The following is a 19,843-nucleotide window of genomic DNA, read 5'->3' on the forward strand; positions in this document are numbered from 1 at the left end:
GCTAGAAATTATAAAAGAGATCTCACAGGTCTGTAGAGAGCAAGAGTTCAGCTGTTGGGTTTTGGTCTGAAAACTGTTGGGAGGCATGTTGGGAGTATGGAAGAAAAGCTAACTATGGAAAGCTGTAACATTCTTGCCAGAAATAGTACTCTTTGGAATAGTAACAGGAAAGGATACTAGGAAAAGAGAAGTTTGAGCCAAACTGCTGAACTCCTGTGTCTGTTTTTCTGTCTGCTCCTATGGGCAGTATGTGGTAAAAGCTGTGGGTCTTTTGCAACTTCAGCACTTTTATGGTGACCAGTGCTAGTGGGATGGGAAGATGCAGGGATACTGTTCATCTCTACAGGAGACAAAATGTGTTCTGTAGTAGCAATTGATCTATGGGTACCTGGACAATTGTGAGCCAACAGGTGCTATTTGCTTTAAATGATGTTGCAAAGGCTTCTTGCATTCTAGGGGCTTTCAGTTTTTTCTCTTTTCAGGTTTGTTGTCAGTGTAAAAAGTGTAATGTAGATTTGGGTGGGTACCTGTAGGCCCTCGTGCAAGCTGGTGGGACTCTTGCTAGGTGGGGAGGGCCCAGCAGCACGACTCAGTCTGTACTGCCCTGCGTGCCAGTCTGGAAACATCCGTCTCCATCCTATATGGCCCCTGCCTTCATCTCTTTTGGCCCCCAGAATTAACACTTGCAGGCTGTTACTCAGTCCATGGTTTGCCTGCTTCTCTCTCCCACTTTTCTCATATTAGAACTGTGTACATAAATGAAATGATGGAGTCTGACTGTAACGCCACTGCTGCAGCATTGCGGCTGGATGTGGAAGATCCATTCCTTGTGCATGTTAGGATTTGGACGTGGAAGCACGGCAGTGCTCATAAGCTTTGGGTTTCCAGAGTTGCCCCTTGGAGTACAGCACAGCACAGAGGGTGGAGGAAGGATGGGGCCGGGAAGTGCTGGGCTATTCTTGGTATGTGAGCACAGTTGAGCAGAGGACTTCAGTGGAAGTAGTCTCTCCTCACACTCAGGCAGAGCTAGGAAATGGATTTAGGATTTGTTGTTGTTGTTTGTTTTTCCCCTCTCTCTCCTCATTAAACTTCCAGGGTAAGAGCTGTTTATATATATAAATCTTGAGAGAACATAAATCTATAGTCGGCTAATTATTTGGCCCTCTAAATGTTAACCCTTTAACAGAAATTCCTCTGTTTCTGCATCACTAATTAGTAATTGCAGATGTGGCTACTTTAACTCAATCTGATAATCTCTGAACAGTTTTTCATTGGTTCTTGAGATTATCTTTAAAATCGGGCATCGTAAGCTCTGCTTTATTATACCCCTGCTGCTATTGCCTGATCTTCAAACCACACACCCTAAACTATCAAGGGACAGAAGAGGTGTGAAAAGTGAAGTTTCTTTTGAGCTGGTAAGAAGGCTTAACATATTTCCATGCTGTGCATTTCAGTAAAGTATGATAGGATAAATCAATTGAGCTAAGATGTTGACAAATAGTTTATAATCTGAAATGTGAGCTCTCTATTTTTTTTTATGTACTAGGAACCTAGAACCACCAGAAGGATCTCTGCACTTTTGTCCTGCTAGATCCCTGAGCACAAAACTGCACTCTGTAGTGTTAATTCTGCTGTCTACTAACCCTTTACAGGGAAGTGCAGACTGCTTTATGAGAAAGGGCTGTACTTGCACTGTGCTTTCTGCAGTGGGGTGATTTGGATAGCGCTAGGAAGAAGCATCACCTTGATCAAATAACTTTTATGGACTCTGAGTGAAACATCTGAATATAAGTGAATCCAGCCAAAACAACTGTCAGTGTTTGGAACTTTGTAGAAAAAAAATGTATATGTGTGTGTTTATGTGTACATATATATATATATATATATATACACACACACACGTGTGTGTGTGTGTATGAATATCACTTATTACACTTATTACAGCAGCTTTTTTCAGCCTGTGAGATGCAAAGCTATCAAATCTAAAAGTATATAGCTGTTCATGAGCATCAAATTGTGGGTAAATGACCCTCCTAAGGTGAAGGACACAAAAGACTGGTTATGGGGGGTTCTCTTTGATTATCTGTAGGGATGAGGAAATTCTATTACTTTCCTTAATCACCAGCAGTACATGTTCACAGGATGATTTTCTGCGCATACTATATGTACTTAACATGTTTTGCCAGATGTGCCCAGGGGGTATATATCCATCATTATCTTTAAAGGACAGGCAAAGTGTTTCCTTGTAGGCAGGGGTGACTCAAGTGTATAAGATTACACACTTTTTAGTGCAGCGAATTGCTCTGGAGAATGGGCACTGAGGGCTAACCTTAATGGGGGGGAGGGGGAGGAGAGAAATGTGCTTGTTAGTACTACACATTACTGTCTGTGAGTGTTTCACTTCCAAGGTGCAGTTCAGTGTCCTACCATCCTTTAGTGCATGTTGCTGCTACCTCTTAAAAAGACTGAAGTGAAGGAAGGACTGGTTGCATGTCACTTATAACTAATTGCTAGCATGTAAGGAATGGAAGCTGAGTATTCAAGGCCCCAGGTCTGCTGTGCCTGCTCCCAATGCACACCACTTGTGGTGTCTTAGCATAGGAGGGAGAGCAGAGCACAGTCTGGAACAGCTCAAAGCCAATTTTCAGCATTTTCTCAAAGATTTAAGTGAGCACAGCAGACCGTAAGACTGAGTTGTAACAGGAAAAAGTTACACTGACAAAACAATCTGCTCCCCATAAAAGCTGGTGGCAGAGGTCCTGTCCTGTCTCCCTTTTCTGCATCCTATGTGGAGAGCATAAGTCTCATTTGCAGGGCTAGCATATAATATCACTACATGTATCAAAGGGACTCCAGTATGTTGAAGAACTATATATACAGTTCAACATCAAACCCTTGCTCATGCTCTTGTATGACATTTCAATGTCATGTTTTATCTGCCTTTGTAAAGCATACCTTGTCTTACTTGTAGCCATCCAAAGATCAGTGATGCAAAGGTCCTTTTCTGTGTCTGTCACTTTGAGCCCATTATGCTTCTCTACACAACTCTTCTGTCTCCCTTTCTCTATCACATCAAACGTAAGCTGCTTGCCCCTACTTTGAAAGTCACTGATAGCCTTGCCTTTTCCTCTTGTCATCTTTTACTTCCATATCAAGTCAGCTCTTCCTGTGATGGTAGCCTCTGCCTCCCACTAAATCATTGAATCGACTCCACCTTACCTTCCCCCATGCTGCTGCTTACTCATTGAAGGTGCAACCCATAATTATCTTCTGAGGTACCTCAACCTCGTTCTTCAAGTCTCTCCTTAAAGTTCTTTGCTGAGTTGCTACAAAACAGACAATGTCTAGGCTGTCTGCATGATGACACTGTGCTGTCACCCTCTTGCACTACTTCCTCTCTCAATTATATTAATCAATTCATTTATTTTACCATATGAATCCCTAAGAGCAGAGATCGTCTTCTTATTGTGGGCTTCCACTGGACTCTGAATGTTGGGGATGAGCCAGGACTTTGCATGTGGGTTTCTGGCAGTATGAACAGACATAACAGTGAATGAATTATTCTTCTGTTGATGAGTAGTTCAGAGCTGTAACCTTGGCCTTGTTACTTGTACTGGACATAAGACAGACAGCCCATGCCCACAGTTCTTGCCTGGCAATGGTGCTGGTGCATCCTTAGTTTCTGTTTGATTTCTAGTTTGAGAGTTCGCTTCTTACTTCCCTACTGCTGCAGAAATAACTGGCAGTGTTCAGAGAGGATGGCAAGTATTCATCATTCCTCCCAGCAGCTATGTCATCAAGAATCTCTTTACTCATTGATTTTTTTATTGAAAAGTGCTATTGCTGTTGTCTCATTTGTGCCCTGCTCTCTGGCTGCCTGCTGTCCAGCACCAAGAAGAGTTGAGGTCTGAAATGGCCATGCTCATGTTGCCACATGGCCTGTCACAAAATTATATTGACCTGTGTAAGAGGAAGAGAATTTCAATGAAGCAGGCATTTTCTTCTGAGAATTGGCAAGACACTTCATCTGTGGCCATGCTGGGCTATCATCAGCTCAACCTACCTTATGTTAATATGGAAATTCCTTTTCCACAGCTGAGCAGCATGAAGGAGATGGGAACCATAAATGCACAGTGAGTAAGAAAGATGGAAAAAAGGCATTGGAGCTTCATTACAATTCCAGCAAAGTTAACAGCCATTTTCTTGCAGAGCCAAGCTCATCATAGGCATCAACAGACATTACTCAGGTGATCTCATCAATATATCTCTATACTTGTAGTCATTATTTCCCCTGAGCACTACAGAAAGAACAATTATGTCCTCTCTTCATAAATGGGAAGTTCCTGGCAGATACTGAGATGCTGTAGTGCTTGTTTGTCAAACAACTCTTTAGGATTTGCTATAGATTTACCTTCACAAGGCTGGATGATGTAGATGTTAAAGGAGAACACCATCTTGATCACTTTGAGACAGATATAAGTTCTGCATCAATCTCATTACTTCCTTCTGAGCTAAGCCTCTTCTTAAGATATCTAACCAGGATTTCTAGACTGCAAGTGTTGGATCATCTGTCTAGGCAAGGAGTTCCAGTAGTAAAAGCAATTCCCTTTTGTACAAATTCTGCTCTTGATTTCTGTCTGATTGTACTTATCTTCAGTGTCCAGCTACCTGGATTCTCTCCATCTTTCTCTATTTGATTTTTAAAGAAGACATTTCTGCTTGAGATATTCTTCCTATGTAGATATTTATAGTCTGTAGTCTTTGTCCTTTCCTTCTGTTAAGTTAAAGAACTTGAGTTTTTTCTAGCTGTTCATTTCCAAGACAGGTTATTCAGACTTAAACTATTCTTCTTATAACCCTTTTCCGTACTGTTTTTAGCTCTTCATCAACCTTTTTTTTTTTTTTTTTTTTTTTTTAAGTATGAATCCCAACAAAGACAGAAAATAATAATGGTATTACCAATGCCTCCTGCAATAACAGTTCTATTAATTAATATAGATCAAAGGGTTGTGTCACAAAGAACTTTCTTTATGGGGTTATCAGATTAGTAACATGACCAGGAGATATTGTCCTGTTTTTAGTTAACTTGACCTATGTTTGTTTGTGTGCCCCAGCAAGTTCCTGTAAGCACGTGTATAATTCTACTTGTGCATGTACTTAAGCAGCTCTCTCAATTTCATATTTAGTCAGTCTTACTGTATTTATCACAAGGATCGTTAGCAACTCTGATTAGAATGATAAGCAGGAGATACTTCATGACTCCCAGCCTCTCTCAGCTAAAATCAGCTAACGGTGACACTTCCTCTCTACAGCCCCCACTCGGAATAAGTTCTGCAGCAAAACAGGATATTTACCAAAACCATATAAACGAAGAGGTAGTGAACTGAAAGCCAGAAAGATTCTTTTTTATTTTGATTTGTTTGTGAAACATTATTTTACCATCTAATTCAGAGGAGGAATACTATTAGTAAGCATAATTACAGGAAAAAGGTTGATACATGGGTGCTACTGCTTAAATGTGTGAAATCTGGGACTGGAAATATTTTTCTGGTTATGGAGCCCAGGTCCTGCTACTGTAGCCATCACATCATATAATGCTGTCAACAAAAGCATCCCAACGATCAAAAACAACGCACCTTGATAAAAGTAAGCATGTTTTCACTCCTGCCTATTCAAGACTGTTCCAGACCATCTATGTTGGTTAGAAACATGTTCTTATTCTATGGCCAGGCCATACCTGTTTGTTCTTGTGCTAACACTGTACTTGGTCTTTTTTCCCTTCCTGATGCTTATCTCTCCTTTTTCTTCAGCTGGTTCCTAAAGAGTGATGAGAGCCCCTTGCAGTATTTGGAGGGAGAAGGAGCGTGACAGGAGGAGAGGAGTGGGTTGCGTTCCCCCCATAAACAAGCCAAGCTTTTCCAAGGCACAACACTTAGTGTCTTGTTACCCAGCCCCAGAGCTCAGCTCAATGTCTATGCTGAGTCCATGCAATGCAAAAAACAGCTTTCCTTCAATCTTCACTGAGTTTTCAAAAGAATTGTTTTTTGTTTAAACTCATTAGTGGTCTCAGTCCAGTATGTTTTCTGGGCTCCAGGCTATGTCATGGGCTCCTTGGACTAGACCACCACCGGCACCAGGTGCTGGCCTTGTTTCCAGTGTGAGGGTGTAATGTCAAGTATTGCAAGCTTGAGGCTTGCAAAACTTAATCTTACAAAAATGGCGTATGTTACTGAGTAGATCAGGTCAGGATTTTTTGTATTAGACTTCTCTTTGCTGGAAATCATCAAATCAGAAACTTGGTTTAGAAAAGTATCATTTTGAAATGCAAAGTTCATCAGAAAAATTCAGAGGAGACTTTTTAAGAGAGGAAGCACAGCATAACCTTGTAGACAGAAAGCCTTCTGTATGAAGATAAATTGCAAATCTCTATATATTCCCCTTTGGGGTAATGACTTGGTTCTGGGGATTCTCCATCCCAGATGAGTGTTTTGACCAGCAGGGCATCAGCTGTTCTCTCTGTTTCTACCTTTTGAAGTTTTCTTTTAGGGTAACTAAATGCTTATTCAGAGGGAGAGGAATCTCAGAATTCTGATGCTACAGATAAGCAAAACGGTCAGTACATTACCTGCCTGGAATTGTGGCTTCTTGTCTATGTGCATGTGAGAGAATCATGACAGGTCTTGGTTTTGTTCAGATACAAAATGGGAAAATTTCTAAAACAAACAAACAAAAGTCTGTAGGCTGCAACATCCACTTCTGTCTCAGCTTCTGTTCCTGACCTCATACCCTTTTATGCTAGCTCAGGGCAACTCCAGGTGACTTGAAGAAAGGCTCCTCAAAAGAAATTTGTCACACCAACAGATCAAGCAGACATTCCTCTAGCAAAGAGAGCAGAGAGGGGTCAGGAAGCCAATTACTCAGTTCCCTCAAGAAGAAAAATCTGCTATTAAAGGCAGACAAGAGTGTTTTCACTGTAGATAGCTTTCAGCAGGTGACTACTGCTAATGGAGAAGCTCATGAGTGAAAAATCCACTGTAACTCTGAATACGTAGAAAGCATTTTTTCCAGGAGGCACCTGAATTGCAAACAGCTGGAACGTGAGAAGATTCTTGGAGAAGATCATATACGCTTCCTCTCTTACTACGTTTGCTGCTAAGCCTTTTGCTTTTGGCTACTGTCAGAAAAGGGACACATGAGCCCTTGTTCTGACCCACTGTGAGAACAGGCTCTCACGTAGCAAACTCCAAAGAATGCAGTGAGGGAGGAAAGATGGAAAAATTACTGAGCAGACAGCAAAAATTAAGTACCTCCTTTCTGCTGGCTAGTGCTTTAGATTTCTGTGCAAAGTGCATTTGTTGCAATGAAAAGAACACTTCCTATAGAAGAAATGACAAAGCTGAGTTAGTGTCCTGTCCCTCCACGCCAAGGCCAGCTTGTATCAGGCATGGCAGCAGCATGTAGCTGACGTTTCAACCTGCTGGCACAAATACTGACAAAACTGCTTCTAACAATTGTTGTGTTCTAGATACCATTTGGAATGGGCCGGGATGAGCAGCAGTTGGGCATCCAGCTGCCTATTATTGCTATGGTGCTCTTTGGTGGAGGAAGAGGGAGAGGTAAGAGGAGATCTGGAATGGGTGCATACTTGGAGAAGATGCACATGGATCTTATCAATGTGTATAAGTACCTGAAGGGAGGGTGTCAAGGGGACGGGGACAAACTCTTTTCAGTTAGCCCATTGCCTCTTGTCCTGTCACACGGGACGAAACTGAACCACGGGAAGTTCTGCCTGAACGTGAGGGGGAATTTCTTCAGTGTGAGAGTGACAGAGCACTGGAACAGGTTGCCCAGAGAGGTTGTGGAGTCTCCTCCTCTGGAGATATTCAAGGCCCACCTGGATGCAACCCTGTCTAACACGCTCTAGGTGACCCTGCTGAGCAGGGAGGTTGGACTAAGTGGTCTCCAGAGGTCCCTTCCAACCTTACTGATTCTATGATTCTATGCATGCTCTCATTTTCATATACACTCCCTAAAGAATGCAGTTTGATATCTTGTGACTAGCTGTTCAACGGCACTAGGAGCTGGTGCAGCTCCTGGCAATGCCATGCTGGGAGAACTGAGGATGTACCGGTATTCCTTGCTTCCAGGACAAGCTGGGCAGCTGAAAAAACATAGCCATGGCTCAAGGTCCCTGCCCTAAGATCTTAGACTCATTTCATGCAGTGAAGTGCAGTACAAGAAAGGAAGACTATCGTGAGGAAGAATAGATGAGGCATCAGTAAAGGAAATGCTAGCAAACCATACTTTCTACCCTATGCTTGGGAGACAAAGAGAGTTCTCACTGGGTGATGAAAGAATGCAGCCGTGGTCTCCTTCTTCTGCAGAGCTTCCCGGCAGCCTGAGCTGCCTGAATAACTACGTGAACACCGTGAGCTGCACATGGGAGGTGGAGGAGCCTGTGGGCAAGGGACCCTTCCACTTGCACTTCACAAAGTAAGAGCTGTACGCAAGTGCTGCCCCTGTGCCTGCCCTGACACGGGCAGGACTGCACGGCAGCAAGGGTGCGGGCTTTGCTCTGCCACAGCCGAGCCCTGTGGTAAGAGTGAGACCGGCCGCCCCTTGCCCTGTGTAGCAGAGGTCCAGTGCCATGGGCTCGCAGCACATGCCATGGGGAGCTGTGCAGGCTGGGGCAGTCCTGCAGCCAGTGTCCTTTGGACAGCAGACTCCTGTGCGAGCAGCCCTCCCGTCCGGGGACTACCAGCATCCGGCCTGCACACGGCTGCCTAATCGCCTCTTGGAATCGCTCCCAGCCTTGCTGCCTATAAATTAAACTCTTAGTGGTTTAATCTAAATTAGTTTAAATAAATAGATTTTGAAAGCCTGGTAAATTGTAAGCTTTAATAGCAGTATTAGAATACAATGTTATGCAAATAACTTTAACAAAAGAAATCTGGTGAATAGCTTGCTGGGTGGTAGGATGATAAGCCTTGTGATTAATTATATAATGAAATCGTCATCACTGCAGACAGCCAATGACTATTACATGAAGGTATGCCACTCTGACATTAGATGCCTCCTGTGTTATAGTATGGTTAAGTGAAAAACAGCATGATAACTTATTGACATTGGATTGTAAATATATAAAATGATGTCAAGCTGATAAGTTATGGTATACCAGTTTGTTGTGAGGTAACATGCAAAACGAATAATTTGCTAGTAAGGAATTACACTAGATGGGTTGGTATTAAGATTGTTCTTTGTAGATACTTCCCCAAAATGATGCTTTGATTCTGTCATTTGTCTTGCTCTGCCATGCTGAAGCTTGTGAATATAGAAAACAAACTGGACTCAGACATTTTTTGCTGTTAGTTCTGGTTTGTTCATAGCAAAACAGATTTTTAATGTGCATCTTGCTTGCTGCATGCTTTGCATTGGTAACTCCTACCCTGCTGTCAGCTGCTTGTCCAGCCCTCCAGCGTGAGCCCTGAGCAGCGCAGGGCTCTGCACGGCTGGAGGCTGTGTGTCAGCCAGCTCCTTCAGCCCTGCTGTCACCAGCCCTGGTGCTGCTTTCACTGCTGTCTGCTCATGCTCTTCTTGAATCTGGTGCTCTGCTGAACTGCCACCCATCTTTCATAAATTAATCATATGACAACAGAAACTTTCAGCCCTTTTGTTTTTCTAGCCTCTGGTCAAAGGGCAAAAATGCCAGCTGCAAACTGACTGCCAGAGAGAGCGTGCAGAATCAATACCACTGCACAGTCCGCTTAGCCAGCCAGATCTTGGAAACAGATGGTTACAGGGTCTTCCTCCAAGGCAACTTCTTTGGGAGCAATCACACGTACGTTACCTTTCCAGAGTACAGCCCCCGCGAGCACAGTAAGTATGAGCCAGGGCAGCAGGGGAGAGTGTCTGCATAGCTGCTTTGCAATGAGTCTGAAATAATCACTGGAAAAGGATGTCTCAAACACTACAAGTGAAAATAATGGAAACCATCCAGCCCACCCATCCATGGAAAAGTGTGCTGCCAGGCTTTGCCACTAAGGATACAGTCCCAGCATGTCTCCATTCTGCCCTCTCTAGGACTTCAGAGAAGGCTGAATTTAAATCAGCTTTCAGGGATACTTGCCTGCATCCAGTGCATTTGTGCCATGAATTATGATTAGTCTTCTCCTATGTGCAGCTGGAGTGCCTCTGTGCTTGCTTTTTCCTAAGAAATGAGGTCATGGACCTGGTCCAAAGTCCCATGGCTTAGTACTCCAGATGAATGCTCTAGTATTTGAAATCTCAGACTGTCTGTGCTAGCTGTAAGCTGGAAGAGCAGAATGTGACATCCAGAGTGGTTCTGTGCTTGCAGGGTTATCCCCAGGGGTTATGAGAGTTATCATTAATTTATGTCAGTTCTGTGGCTGTTCTGACCTACCCTGTAAACTTAGGTGGTCTACTGCTGGATTCAGTATTGCTCCTTAAAGCCAGGTTTATCTTCCAGAATTTCAGTCAGCCTAGGAACACGTACATCCTTCTGTTCTGTTCCAGTCCAAAATATTGTGAATAATACACCTTTCTATTCGCAGTAAAGCTTGATCCACCTTCAAACCTCCAGGCCAACATCACTGCCAGCAAGTGTCAGATACGGTGGAGTGTGCCATGGTACCTCACTGAAATTCTTCAATATGAGTTGCAGTATAAGGAGCACAGCACATCCTGGGAGGTAACCGGATGAGCCACACTCTGATCTGCCTTGCTCATTGGGTCCAAAGCCCTTGCTGCTCAGCTCAAGGCCTTCTTGCAGCTGGTTGCTTTGAGCTGGCTGCTCTGACTTACCACATCAAGATTGAAGGATTTTATATAAAAACATCAATACTGAAGATCAATAAATCTTTCCCTCTTTAACTCTACATTCAGAAGCCATCCTGTCACCATCCAGGCCCTCTTCTTGCATCCTAGAACAGGCGGTTTGGGGGGGGTGGAGAAAACACATAGTTACTCAAAGACCAACACTTTGCTCAGCCTTGCTAATAGAAATTCTTCTGTAACAATTCACAGATTGCATCGAACAAAACACCTACTAGTTCACTGCCACAGATAGAAATTGAAGCCACAGAGTTTCTCAGTGGCATCATTTACATTGCAAGAGTTCGCTGCAAAGTTTCTGAAAATGAGCGTTCTTACCATAGTCAGTGGAGTGAGTGGAGCCAGACAACACTGTTTCAAAGAGCAGGTACAAAGAATGCTGTTTTTTAACCTTACTTCATGTCTTACCATGTCCAAATTAATCTTTAAAAACTGGGGAGAAAGATACTAAGAAGATAAAGCTTTTTAAATTAGGAACCAGCTTCCTTCAAGTTTTTATAATCAAATCACTTTCAAGATTTTAGTAGCCTGTTTCATTCACTTTGGTTGTTTAGGGACCTATCTTGACTTCTGTTTTTTTTTTTTTTTTTTACAATTTGTTTTTGTGATGATTCTTTTCCCTAGGTATTCCACAACTGTCAGAAAAGCTCTTTAATATCAGAACCACACAGTTCTTGTTCATTCCTCTGAGTTTTGTTACTGTACTCTATGTGTTTTGGAACTGCAAGCTTTCCTCAAGGTACATCATATTTTTTATTAACTTTCCGTTGACTTTTATAGCCCAATGAAGGTAAACTAAGTGTTCTTATATCCAGTTTGCTCCTTGCTTCTGCTGCACAGACTCTAACAGACTCTGAGGCTCTTTTGAAGATCTTGGGACATGATGGGGTCTTTAGCTGATGATAGTTAACAACCCACTGTTTGGTGATTACGGAGAGCAAAGTGCTTGCCACCCAAACTCAGCTCAAAGGTCAGGGCTGAGGCTACGGCCTCTTAAAGGAATTTAAACCTATGGAAGTTTTGCATAGGTAAATTAAAAGTACAAGTAAACAGCAATCCATAAATGTAGTAAAATTGATGTAGATGTTAAACTATTTGTAATATACCTGCCAATAGTCAGTATGTAAAATACCGAAATAGGCAAACTGCACAGACTCAGGTTCTGTTTCTTAGGTTCTGGGATCAAGTAGAATGCAAATAAAAGTGTCTCTAATGCTTTGATTCAATTATCTTCTACAATCTTTTATGCTAGTAGACCAAAGGCTAACCTCCCACTCCTCCTCTTCATCCTCTGCCTCAACATGTATTGTTATGTTCTACACACAGATAGCCCTGAGAGAAATAGAACACATGATGTCCGTACAATAAGAGAGTTCACATGATAACCTCTAGTGAAGGGACTAGAATGTATGGCAGAACTTCTCCATCTAAATGTAATGAAACCTCCACTTCTTAAGGCACTGCCAGAAACAGTGTTTTGGATCAAATAAGTTGCTAAACAAATGCATAAATAGCTCAGTGCGTGTAATGAGTGAAATACTAAGTCTGCAGCATGTACCACTTCCTCAGAAACCTTTGAGAAGACTGCCCATACAGTTAGAAACATTAAATACATGTACAAGAGGCAGTCATGCAAATGCATACCTGTTAGATGTCCAGAGCTGTGTGAAACCAGCTTCTACTGCAGTCTTTTCAAGAGAAATACGGGGCTTTCATCTAATCAGTGTACTGTATCATTGGGATACAATATGGAACACTTGTTTGGCTTTTGATTTTTAAAGTGGTGTTTTCTTATTTCAGGGCAAAAAGCCTTTCTTGTCTTAACATTCCCACACCAGCTGCCTTCTTTCAGCCTCTCTATAACTCGCACAATGGGAATTTTAAGGTAAGAAGTAAATTTCATTTCTGTCTTATGACCCTTAGTTCACAAGGGGGGGATTTTTTTTTCTCTAGGATTAGACATTCTAGCTTTTGAGCAGTGTTTCCAACATATGGCTCTGCTTTTTCTGGAATTTTACTGTTTCTCGCTTGGTTTCCTGCCTTCACATGCAGACTATACAGCAGAGCTGCTGTCTAGAGAAACAGAACGCCTTCAGTTCCTTATCCATCCACTATCTGCATTTATCTACAGGATCTTCCTACATAGAATCAATAACTAATGCTTTCAACCTCCCCATTGTACCCAGATAACACAGGGTATCCAAGCACAGTTTGCGGAAGGTACTTACTCTAGTTTATTAAATCAAATTCCCCTTTCACAGAGAGCTGGGTATTTTGTCTATTAGGTGGAAGAAACAAGATCGAGAAAGCCCCAGTCTCCTCTTTAACTGATAGCTTCTCCCTTGTAGCAAATCAGTATTGCCTCCTTTCTCCAGTATGTTTCCCTGCTGTCCTTTCCTGATATCTAAGGTATGTTGGAATGGACAGTTCTTGTTCCCCTTGTTGTGAGATTGTCTCCAAAAATTAGTTCTAAATTTAACTGCAAAAGTCAGAATAGACCCAATTCACAGAAACAGCAAAAGCTAAGAAGCATCACTAGAGCATTTGCCTCTCATCCACTACCTTCTGATACCCACACTGACTGCAGAAGGTGCTCCTTGTCTTTGTAAAGCCAAAGCAATATGAGCAGCTTGCCATATATTCTGAAAGGCTGAAAACTTTCCTGTTGTGAAATCTTCTCTCAGGACAAATAGAAGCTAGATTCTTCACGCTCTTACTCTAACTTTGCCCAGTAGATTTGCACTAAACCTCTGGGGTATTGTGCCAAAGGCACACAGAAATAAGATTTACTTTGCAAATTCTACCTTTAAGCAAATGTCCTGAATGTGCTGATCCTTTCACTAGGACTGGGTTGGACCTGATAAGGCCTGTGGCCAGCTCGGAGGAGAAGAGGCCAGCAACCCAAACAAAGTGCCTGCCAATGGAGTTTATGGAGTAAGTGCCCAAGAAGTGATTTCTCAGATCTCCTTGAAATCTATGGAAAACACAAATCTGGTTGCCACAGAAGAAAATTTTGCATTTACCTCTAGTCCCAGTCAGCAGTATGTCCCTGGCAGGTATGTGAGAGCAGAAGAGATAGAAGTGAGGCTGGCATTGTTGCTTGCACAAAACCATGCTGATGATGCAGTTGATCGGAAAATCTCTGAAATAATTAAAAGCTACCTTGATAGCCCTAACACGGAAAGGATTCATTCTTCTCACTTAGAGCATCTAGAGGGCAACTTCATTATGCTTCAGGAATCTTTGGAGATGGCAAATGTGTCTTTCAGCAGTAGTGACTATTGCACCTTGTGTGATAATGGCACCACAGGAGCTTTGATCCCTGCTGAACTACGGAAACTCTCTGAAGGCAATGGTCTGGTCAAACATCAGAATGAAGAGAATGATATTCTCTGAAGAATGCTGCTGCAAAGGTCTGTGCACTGTCCTCTCCCCTCTCCACGCTACCTCCCCGAACGGCTTAAATGGAGTCTGTGCAGGCAATTTCAAAAAAGTATTATTTCTAGAGGTTTTATTATTATTATTATTTTAGCTTAAAAAGTAGGTTGTAACCAGCTCCTCTGGCCAGCAAATGCTATCCCTGCTGTTGCAAGGCGTGACCACAGTAACATCTGCAGTCTCAGGAGAGATGTGACCGTGCCCTTCCCTACACCAATGTCCTGGCAACAGCGGAAGTCTACCACCCACCTAGTCTAGTGAGGCAGCAGCAGACCTGTGCTGTTTTCCCCCAGGAAAGGCTATTGGAATTCTGTGCCTCTCCCTGCCCTACAAGATGATGCTTGTCAGATTTCCCTGTGAGACAGAGCAGTGCTGCATTGCTCTCAGCACATAGTTCTTTGCCACATTGCAAATCTGATTAACCCAACAGTTATTGTATCCTGCTGGAGAGAGGAGTAGCAATATCTGCAATGTGCTGAACCATAATTTAAAATCCCACTTTATTCTTAAAGCCATGAATGATTCTTGTTGGTGGTCTTTGTTTTGTTTTTGCTAAAGGTACATTTTACTTCTTAATATGACATTGACTTTAAATGGCTTCTGATTTCCTCAGAATTTGTAATTACAACATCTAAAGATATTCAGGTAGTGGGCTTTGTTCTTTATTCAGGCGAATATCTGAGGCTTCTTGTTTGCAGCAATGAAGCCCCATGTGCTGCTTTGACTCGTAACAAAATCTTATTCCAAAGTTAATGTCTGGGCTGATCTGATAAAAGTGGAGAAAGAATAGCACAGACAAGAGTTCTAAAGAATCACAGAACAGGCTCACTGCCTCTTCAAGGCTTTTCTTTATTTCTCCAGAATTGACTAGCGCTTTGTCTATCTGCCCAAGAGGTACAGCCAGTCCCAGCTGGAGCCTCATCTCCAGGGTTTTACTTTCTGCCTTAGAAACAAGAAACCCTATACATGGTTTTCCAGATTCCTGGAGTTGCACCTCCCTGACCTAAAGGGCTCAGCAGAGGTAGCATTTGCACTCACAGTGCTCGTGGGCAGCTCTGCTGGGTGGCAGTTAGAGACATCCACTTGCACATACTCATGCTCTCCTCTTTGGGAATGCTCTCCATGTCTCTGTGGTGACTGACCAGTGTGCACTTGGACCGCTTTCATTGATGCAGAGAAAGGCTTCAGTCCTGAGTAAGGAACAAGCTTGACCAGCTCAAGCATAAGGCTGTTTCTCCATCTGGGAGCAAAGCGATGTTGGAATGGAGCCTCCTAGCTCGGCTGCTGCCGCAGCTCTAGGAGGAACCAGCAGCCACCTGCTTTTAGTGTGCTAAACACAGGGCTTTTCTAGCCCTCTCTCTGATGTGAAGACATCCCGTTCTGGTCCTTTGTGTTTTTTATCTTATTCTGAAAACAATCTTCAAGGGTGCTTTTTATACCTACCACAATTTAATGGTAGGATAAAAATCTGATGCTATTGTCACTATCAGCTGCTATAACTTCCTCTGGAGAAGAAAACCAGTAAAGCAACACCATATGTATGAAGGTTCTGGGTGCTTTCAGGCTTTTTATATTCCTATTCTGCTTTGATTGTAGTATGCCAAATTTTTCAGAATTGAAGGAATGGCTCCTGAAATTGTCAAATTAATTCTGTCTTCAGAATAGAAGAATTTCTGCACCACTTTCATAAAATCTTGTTCACTTAATATCAGTCTTGCACAGAACATCTGTGTACTCTGTGTCCTGAACTAGGAGAAAACACAAAAAAAATAGCTATTCTAGACTGGCAAAAGGAAAATGGGAACAATTACATTAAAATACAGGAGCAAGGTGCAGCAGAACAGATCAGCAAAGGGAGAACATAAGATCTGGAGTAATGCAATAGAGAAGGAAAAGCAAATGGAGAGACTGAAAGTACCAGGGAAATTACTTGACAGAATTAAAAAGTCAAAGGTGCTGCAGCCTGTATCCTTCACACCAGGATAAGAAGAGTGCCAGAACAGAGTCTAAAGATGATAACTGGTTGATGGTTAAAAGGGCTGAAGAGATACTGCACCATCAGCAGTTCTCCAGGTGAAACTCTTAACAACTTTGAGCTTTTGCTTTTTTTTCTTCTTTTTTCTTTCCTACTTTTATGGAGCTACTTACAAAACAGGAAAAGTGTGAAGAAGAAAGGGTGCCATAGAAAATGTTAGTTGTTGGTGCTGGGGAAAAAAAAGGCAAGCTTTGCAGTTAGGTCATTGGAAAAATCAAAGCCTCCTTTCTGTTTACTAATGAAAAACTACAAAATTTATAAAGAAGCATGTAAGCACTCAAATTCTGGCTATTTGCTTTGTTTGTCATCTTTATCACTTTTGATACTGGTGCTAGGATCAAACTAAGGTGTTTCATAGCTTCTCCCAGATTCTCTGAACTGTTCTAGGTTTTTCGGATGCAGGGGGCGCTTAAGTGTGATATACATCCAGCTAGTGGAATATAGAGAACTTTCATCTAGTAAAAGACGTAATGCAGGTTCTGGTCAAGCCTTCAAAGTCTTATACTGCTTGGGACTGCTAAGTGCATTGCTTACACCAGAACAAAGCAACTAGTCTTTTTCCCTTTCTTTTCTTCCTCTTGAGTTTTGCTATAGGAAACAACTTCAGAAGGTATTTAAGTCATGCTTGTAAGCCACTAACGAGTTGAAAGTATTCTGTGACAAAGATTTTACTTGTTAGTTTTATTTTTTTCTTACCTGCTAAATTGAGTAAAGGAAAAGATCTAACACTATGTGGTCATTCAGAGGTGAATAAAGCAGAGGAATTCATGCAAGCTGTTTTTTTTTTTTTTTTTTTTTTTTTTTTTTTTTCCCCCAGAAGTTAATGCCCAAGAACTTTCAAAAGTAATTTATCTATAGTTTGGAAACCAACAGCTATATCAATAATTGAACAGAAAAAAAGCAAAAGTTGGTTTGAAAACATCGTAGAAGAGGTAGGCAAGGGAAGAATTAAGTGCCTTCCCTGTTCTGCAGACCAAAGCGTTAGACTAGTGATGCTGCTATCACCATCAACAGAGAAAGGGAGAAGAAAGCTCCTGGGTAAAGATGTATTTCACAGCTAAGGGAGACCAGCTTGGTGAGCTAACCCATGGGCTCCAGCATGTGTAGCTCTGCTAAATATATTATTCCTCTGCAAAACACAGAACAACACCGTGTTCCCGAGCATGGATGATGGAAGCTGCATCTCCATCAGGCACTCAGCTGTTTAGTTATATCCCTGCTCATTTCCAGCAATGATGAGGTGATTGGAGTATGTGTTTCTCAACAGCGCAGGTATCACAGCGCTGGGGGCACAACCTCTGCACAGCAAAGGCGTTAATAACTGCAGGGTTGCAGCACTCGCCGGCCCTGCCCTCTTGGGTAGGACGGCTTCTCTTCCCAGCGCAGTGCCTCATGCATCGATGCGCAAGGCAAGTATCAATTACGGGTGTTGGATGCTCACAGACGTTCCCTGCAGCATCCAGTTGAAGCTTCAGGGCCCAAGATCGTTGACATGGAGACTCCTGCGCAGGGAAGCAGAAGCCCAGCCTGTACAAGCAATTCTTTTTTCTTATGATGGCCGTTAGCCAATGGCTGAGAAATAGGCCAATGAAGCCATTAATCTTATCTCAATTAAATAAGCAGATGGAAGGGAATAATTCCGGAGACAAGAGAAACAAACTTTCTGTTTTAATTTTTTTTTCTTTTTTTTTTTTTAATGTCATCGTTATATTGGCACAGGATGGCAAATGCTGTTAAGACTCAGACCAGTGCCCACGGGCTGCCCGCTGCAGCTCCATGCCAGCATTGCTCTGCTCCCACCTCCTTACCCTGCTGCGGGCACCCCACAGCCTCCCTCCCCAATGCCTGTCCTCTTTCAGCTGTGGCCATCCACATGCTCATATGTGCTTGCCTTCTTCCAGCCAATAAAATTGCTAAAAGTTAAAAATAGTCTGTTTAATCTTCCCTAATTTAATCTAATCTATAGATCTGTTCCTGGTAGAGGCTCTGCAGCAATTCTGAAAAGAGACATGCTAATCAAGTACAGAAATCTGAACTACTAGTTTTAAAGTGAGAACCATAACGTTTGATGTTATACAGATTTCCGTACTGGTGGTGGTAATTGGAAAGGTTGTGCTTTTTGTGCTATAAAAGGGCATGTACACAGATTTGTTCAACAAACTTGTTTCAACAACAGCCTAGTCAGGGATGAATTTCCAATGTGGAACTGCAGCACTTGGATTGCTTCTTCCTTGATGTTCATGAAAAAGCAACTTAACTGGCATAAATCCTGAACACCAGTGTCAAATCTTATCACTTTAGAGTTGGGGAACAGATTGATTTGACCAACGCTCTTCCTCTCCTCCTTGCGTGCAGGAGTGTACCACTGCATGCCCACAGTAGTACGTGGCACTTGCTGGGCCCTGCAGCAGGTCCTGTGCTGCATGGCTCCCTGTGCCACGCTGACTCATGTCGCACTAACATTGCAGTGCCTGAGTGCAAAAGAGACAGTTTTTACAGTCTCAACTGAAGTAACAATTTAATTTGCCTTTTGTTTTATCTAACACAGCCTGCCATATGCTGAACAAGCTGTGCTACAGACAGGTTTAACTAAAGCATCCTTTCAGAAAAGGAACCTGGGCATCAGGGTGTGCAATTAGGTGAGGACATTTATGCAATATACTTCTATACTAAAAAAAAAAAAAAAAAAAAAAAAAAAAAGACAAGCAACAGATGTCATCAGAATGAGATTCAGAGTACAAAAGAAAAGTTATGAATGCTTTTATATAAATGAGTGAGCACATTCATCTGATTGCTACGTACGGAACTGGTGGCCCATCTTCATAGAGCGGCAGCAGTTTCCAGCAGCCCGCAGGTGTGCCTAGCACCCGTTCTTCGGCAGTAGGACCTGCACTGGGGGCAAGCACACAGGTAATCAACCTTTCAATTCCTAATGCCAGTTTCTTCTTTATACAGTCGAAGATCATATATGCCATTTAAAGACTACTAATCCCTCACATGACTGACCCTTACCTTAATACCCTAAAACCTATGCTACTGCTACAATCAAAGTGAACTTTGTGTGTGCTGAAGATAAGAATAAAGTCAGTTATCTCATCAGCATGCTGCAGGAGGGAGAGGATGGAATGTGTTTGTCCCTGGCTGAGAAATCTTGGGCTAGCTCTGAGCAAACACGCGGTCAGTGCTCCAGTATTTCTGCAGCTGAAGCTGTCTGGAGCCATGGAAGTCACAGGCTGATTGGGGCGGAGCATGTGCATGTGAACTGGGGAAAGCCCCGGTTTTGTTTAAATGTCTGTCTCAGGACTTACCATGTTTGTTGCAGTCAAAGTTTTCCCATTACAGCAACATCACTCTTTGCATTTGCAAACTGTCTATTGAAAAATAACTTATCTCCCTGGTCTAGTATCGTATTTTGTATCTGGACAGTTAGTTGTAGAAATGTTTTCTGAAGCCACGAGATTTGGAGATGTGACTGAGAGCACAGCAGTACATTGCTCAAGGAAGAGGACTGCCTGGTGC

The 19,843-nt window shown here is 42.5% G+C and overlaps 1 protein-coding gene across 1 annotated transcript; it reads left to right on the top strand.

Moving 5' to 3' along the window:
- The first annotated feature begins 7,537 nt into the window (after nt 1-7,537).
- On the top strand, nt 7,538-14,247 carry LOC134147485 (interleukin-9 receptor-like). The gene is made up of 8 exons (XM_062588640.1): nt 7,538-7,616; nt 8,385-8,493; nt 9,683-9,876; nt 10,572-10,708; nt 11,044-11,218; nt 11,476-11,590; nt 12,652-12,736; nt 13,696-14,247. Exons 1-8 carry the CDS (start codon nt 7,538-7,540, stop codon nt 14,245-14,247), a joined length of 1,446 nt encoding a protein of 481 aa, XP_062444624.1.
- Nucleotides 14,248-19,843: the final 5,596 nt, after the last annotated feature.

This window comes from Rhea pennata, chromosome 15 (genome assembly GCF_028389875.1).
Source record: "Rhea pennata isolate bPtePen1 chromosome 15, bPtePen1.pri, whole genome shotgun sequence".
NCBI classification, from domain to species: domain Eukaryota; kingdom Metazoa; phylum Chordata; class Aves; order Rheiformes; family Rheidae; genus Rhea; species Rhea pennata.

Bases quoted from the DNA above. Each gene is read 5' to 3' on its own strand.
- LOC134147485 (XM_062588640.1), top strand. From the start codon at position 7,538: ATGGGCCGGGATGAGCAGCAGTTGGGCATCCAGCTGCCTATTATTGCT. The intron at 10,709-11,043 runs GTAACCGGATGA...AACAATTCACAG, and splicing joins AGCACAGCACATCCTGGGAG to ATTGCATCGAACAAAACACC. The intron at 12,737-13,695 runs GTAAGAAGTAAA...TCCTTTCACTAG, and splicing joins CGCACAATGGGAATTTTAAG to GACTGGGTTGGACCTGATAA.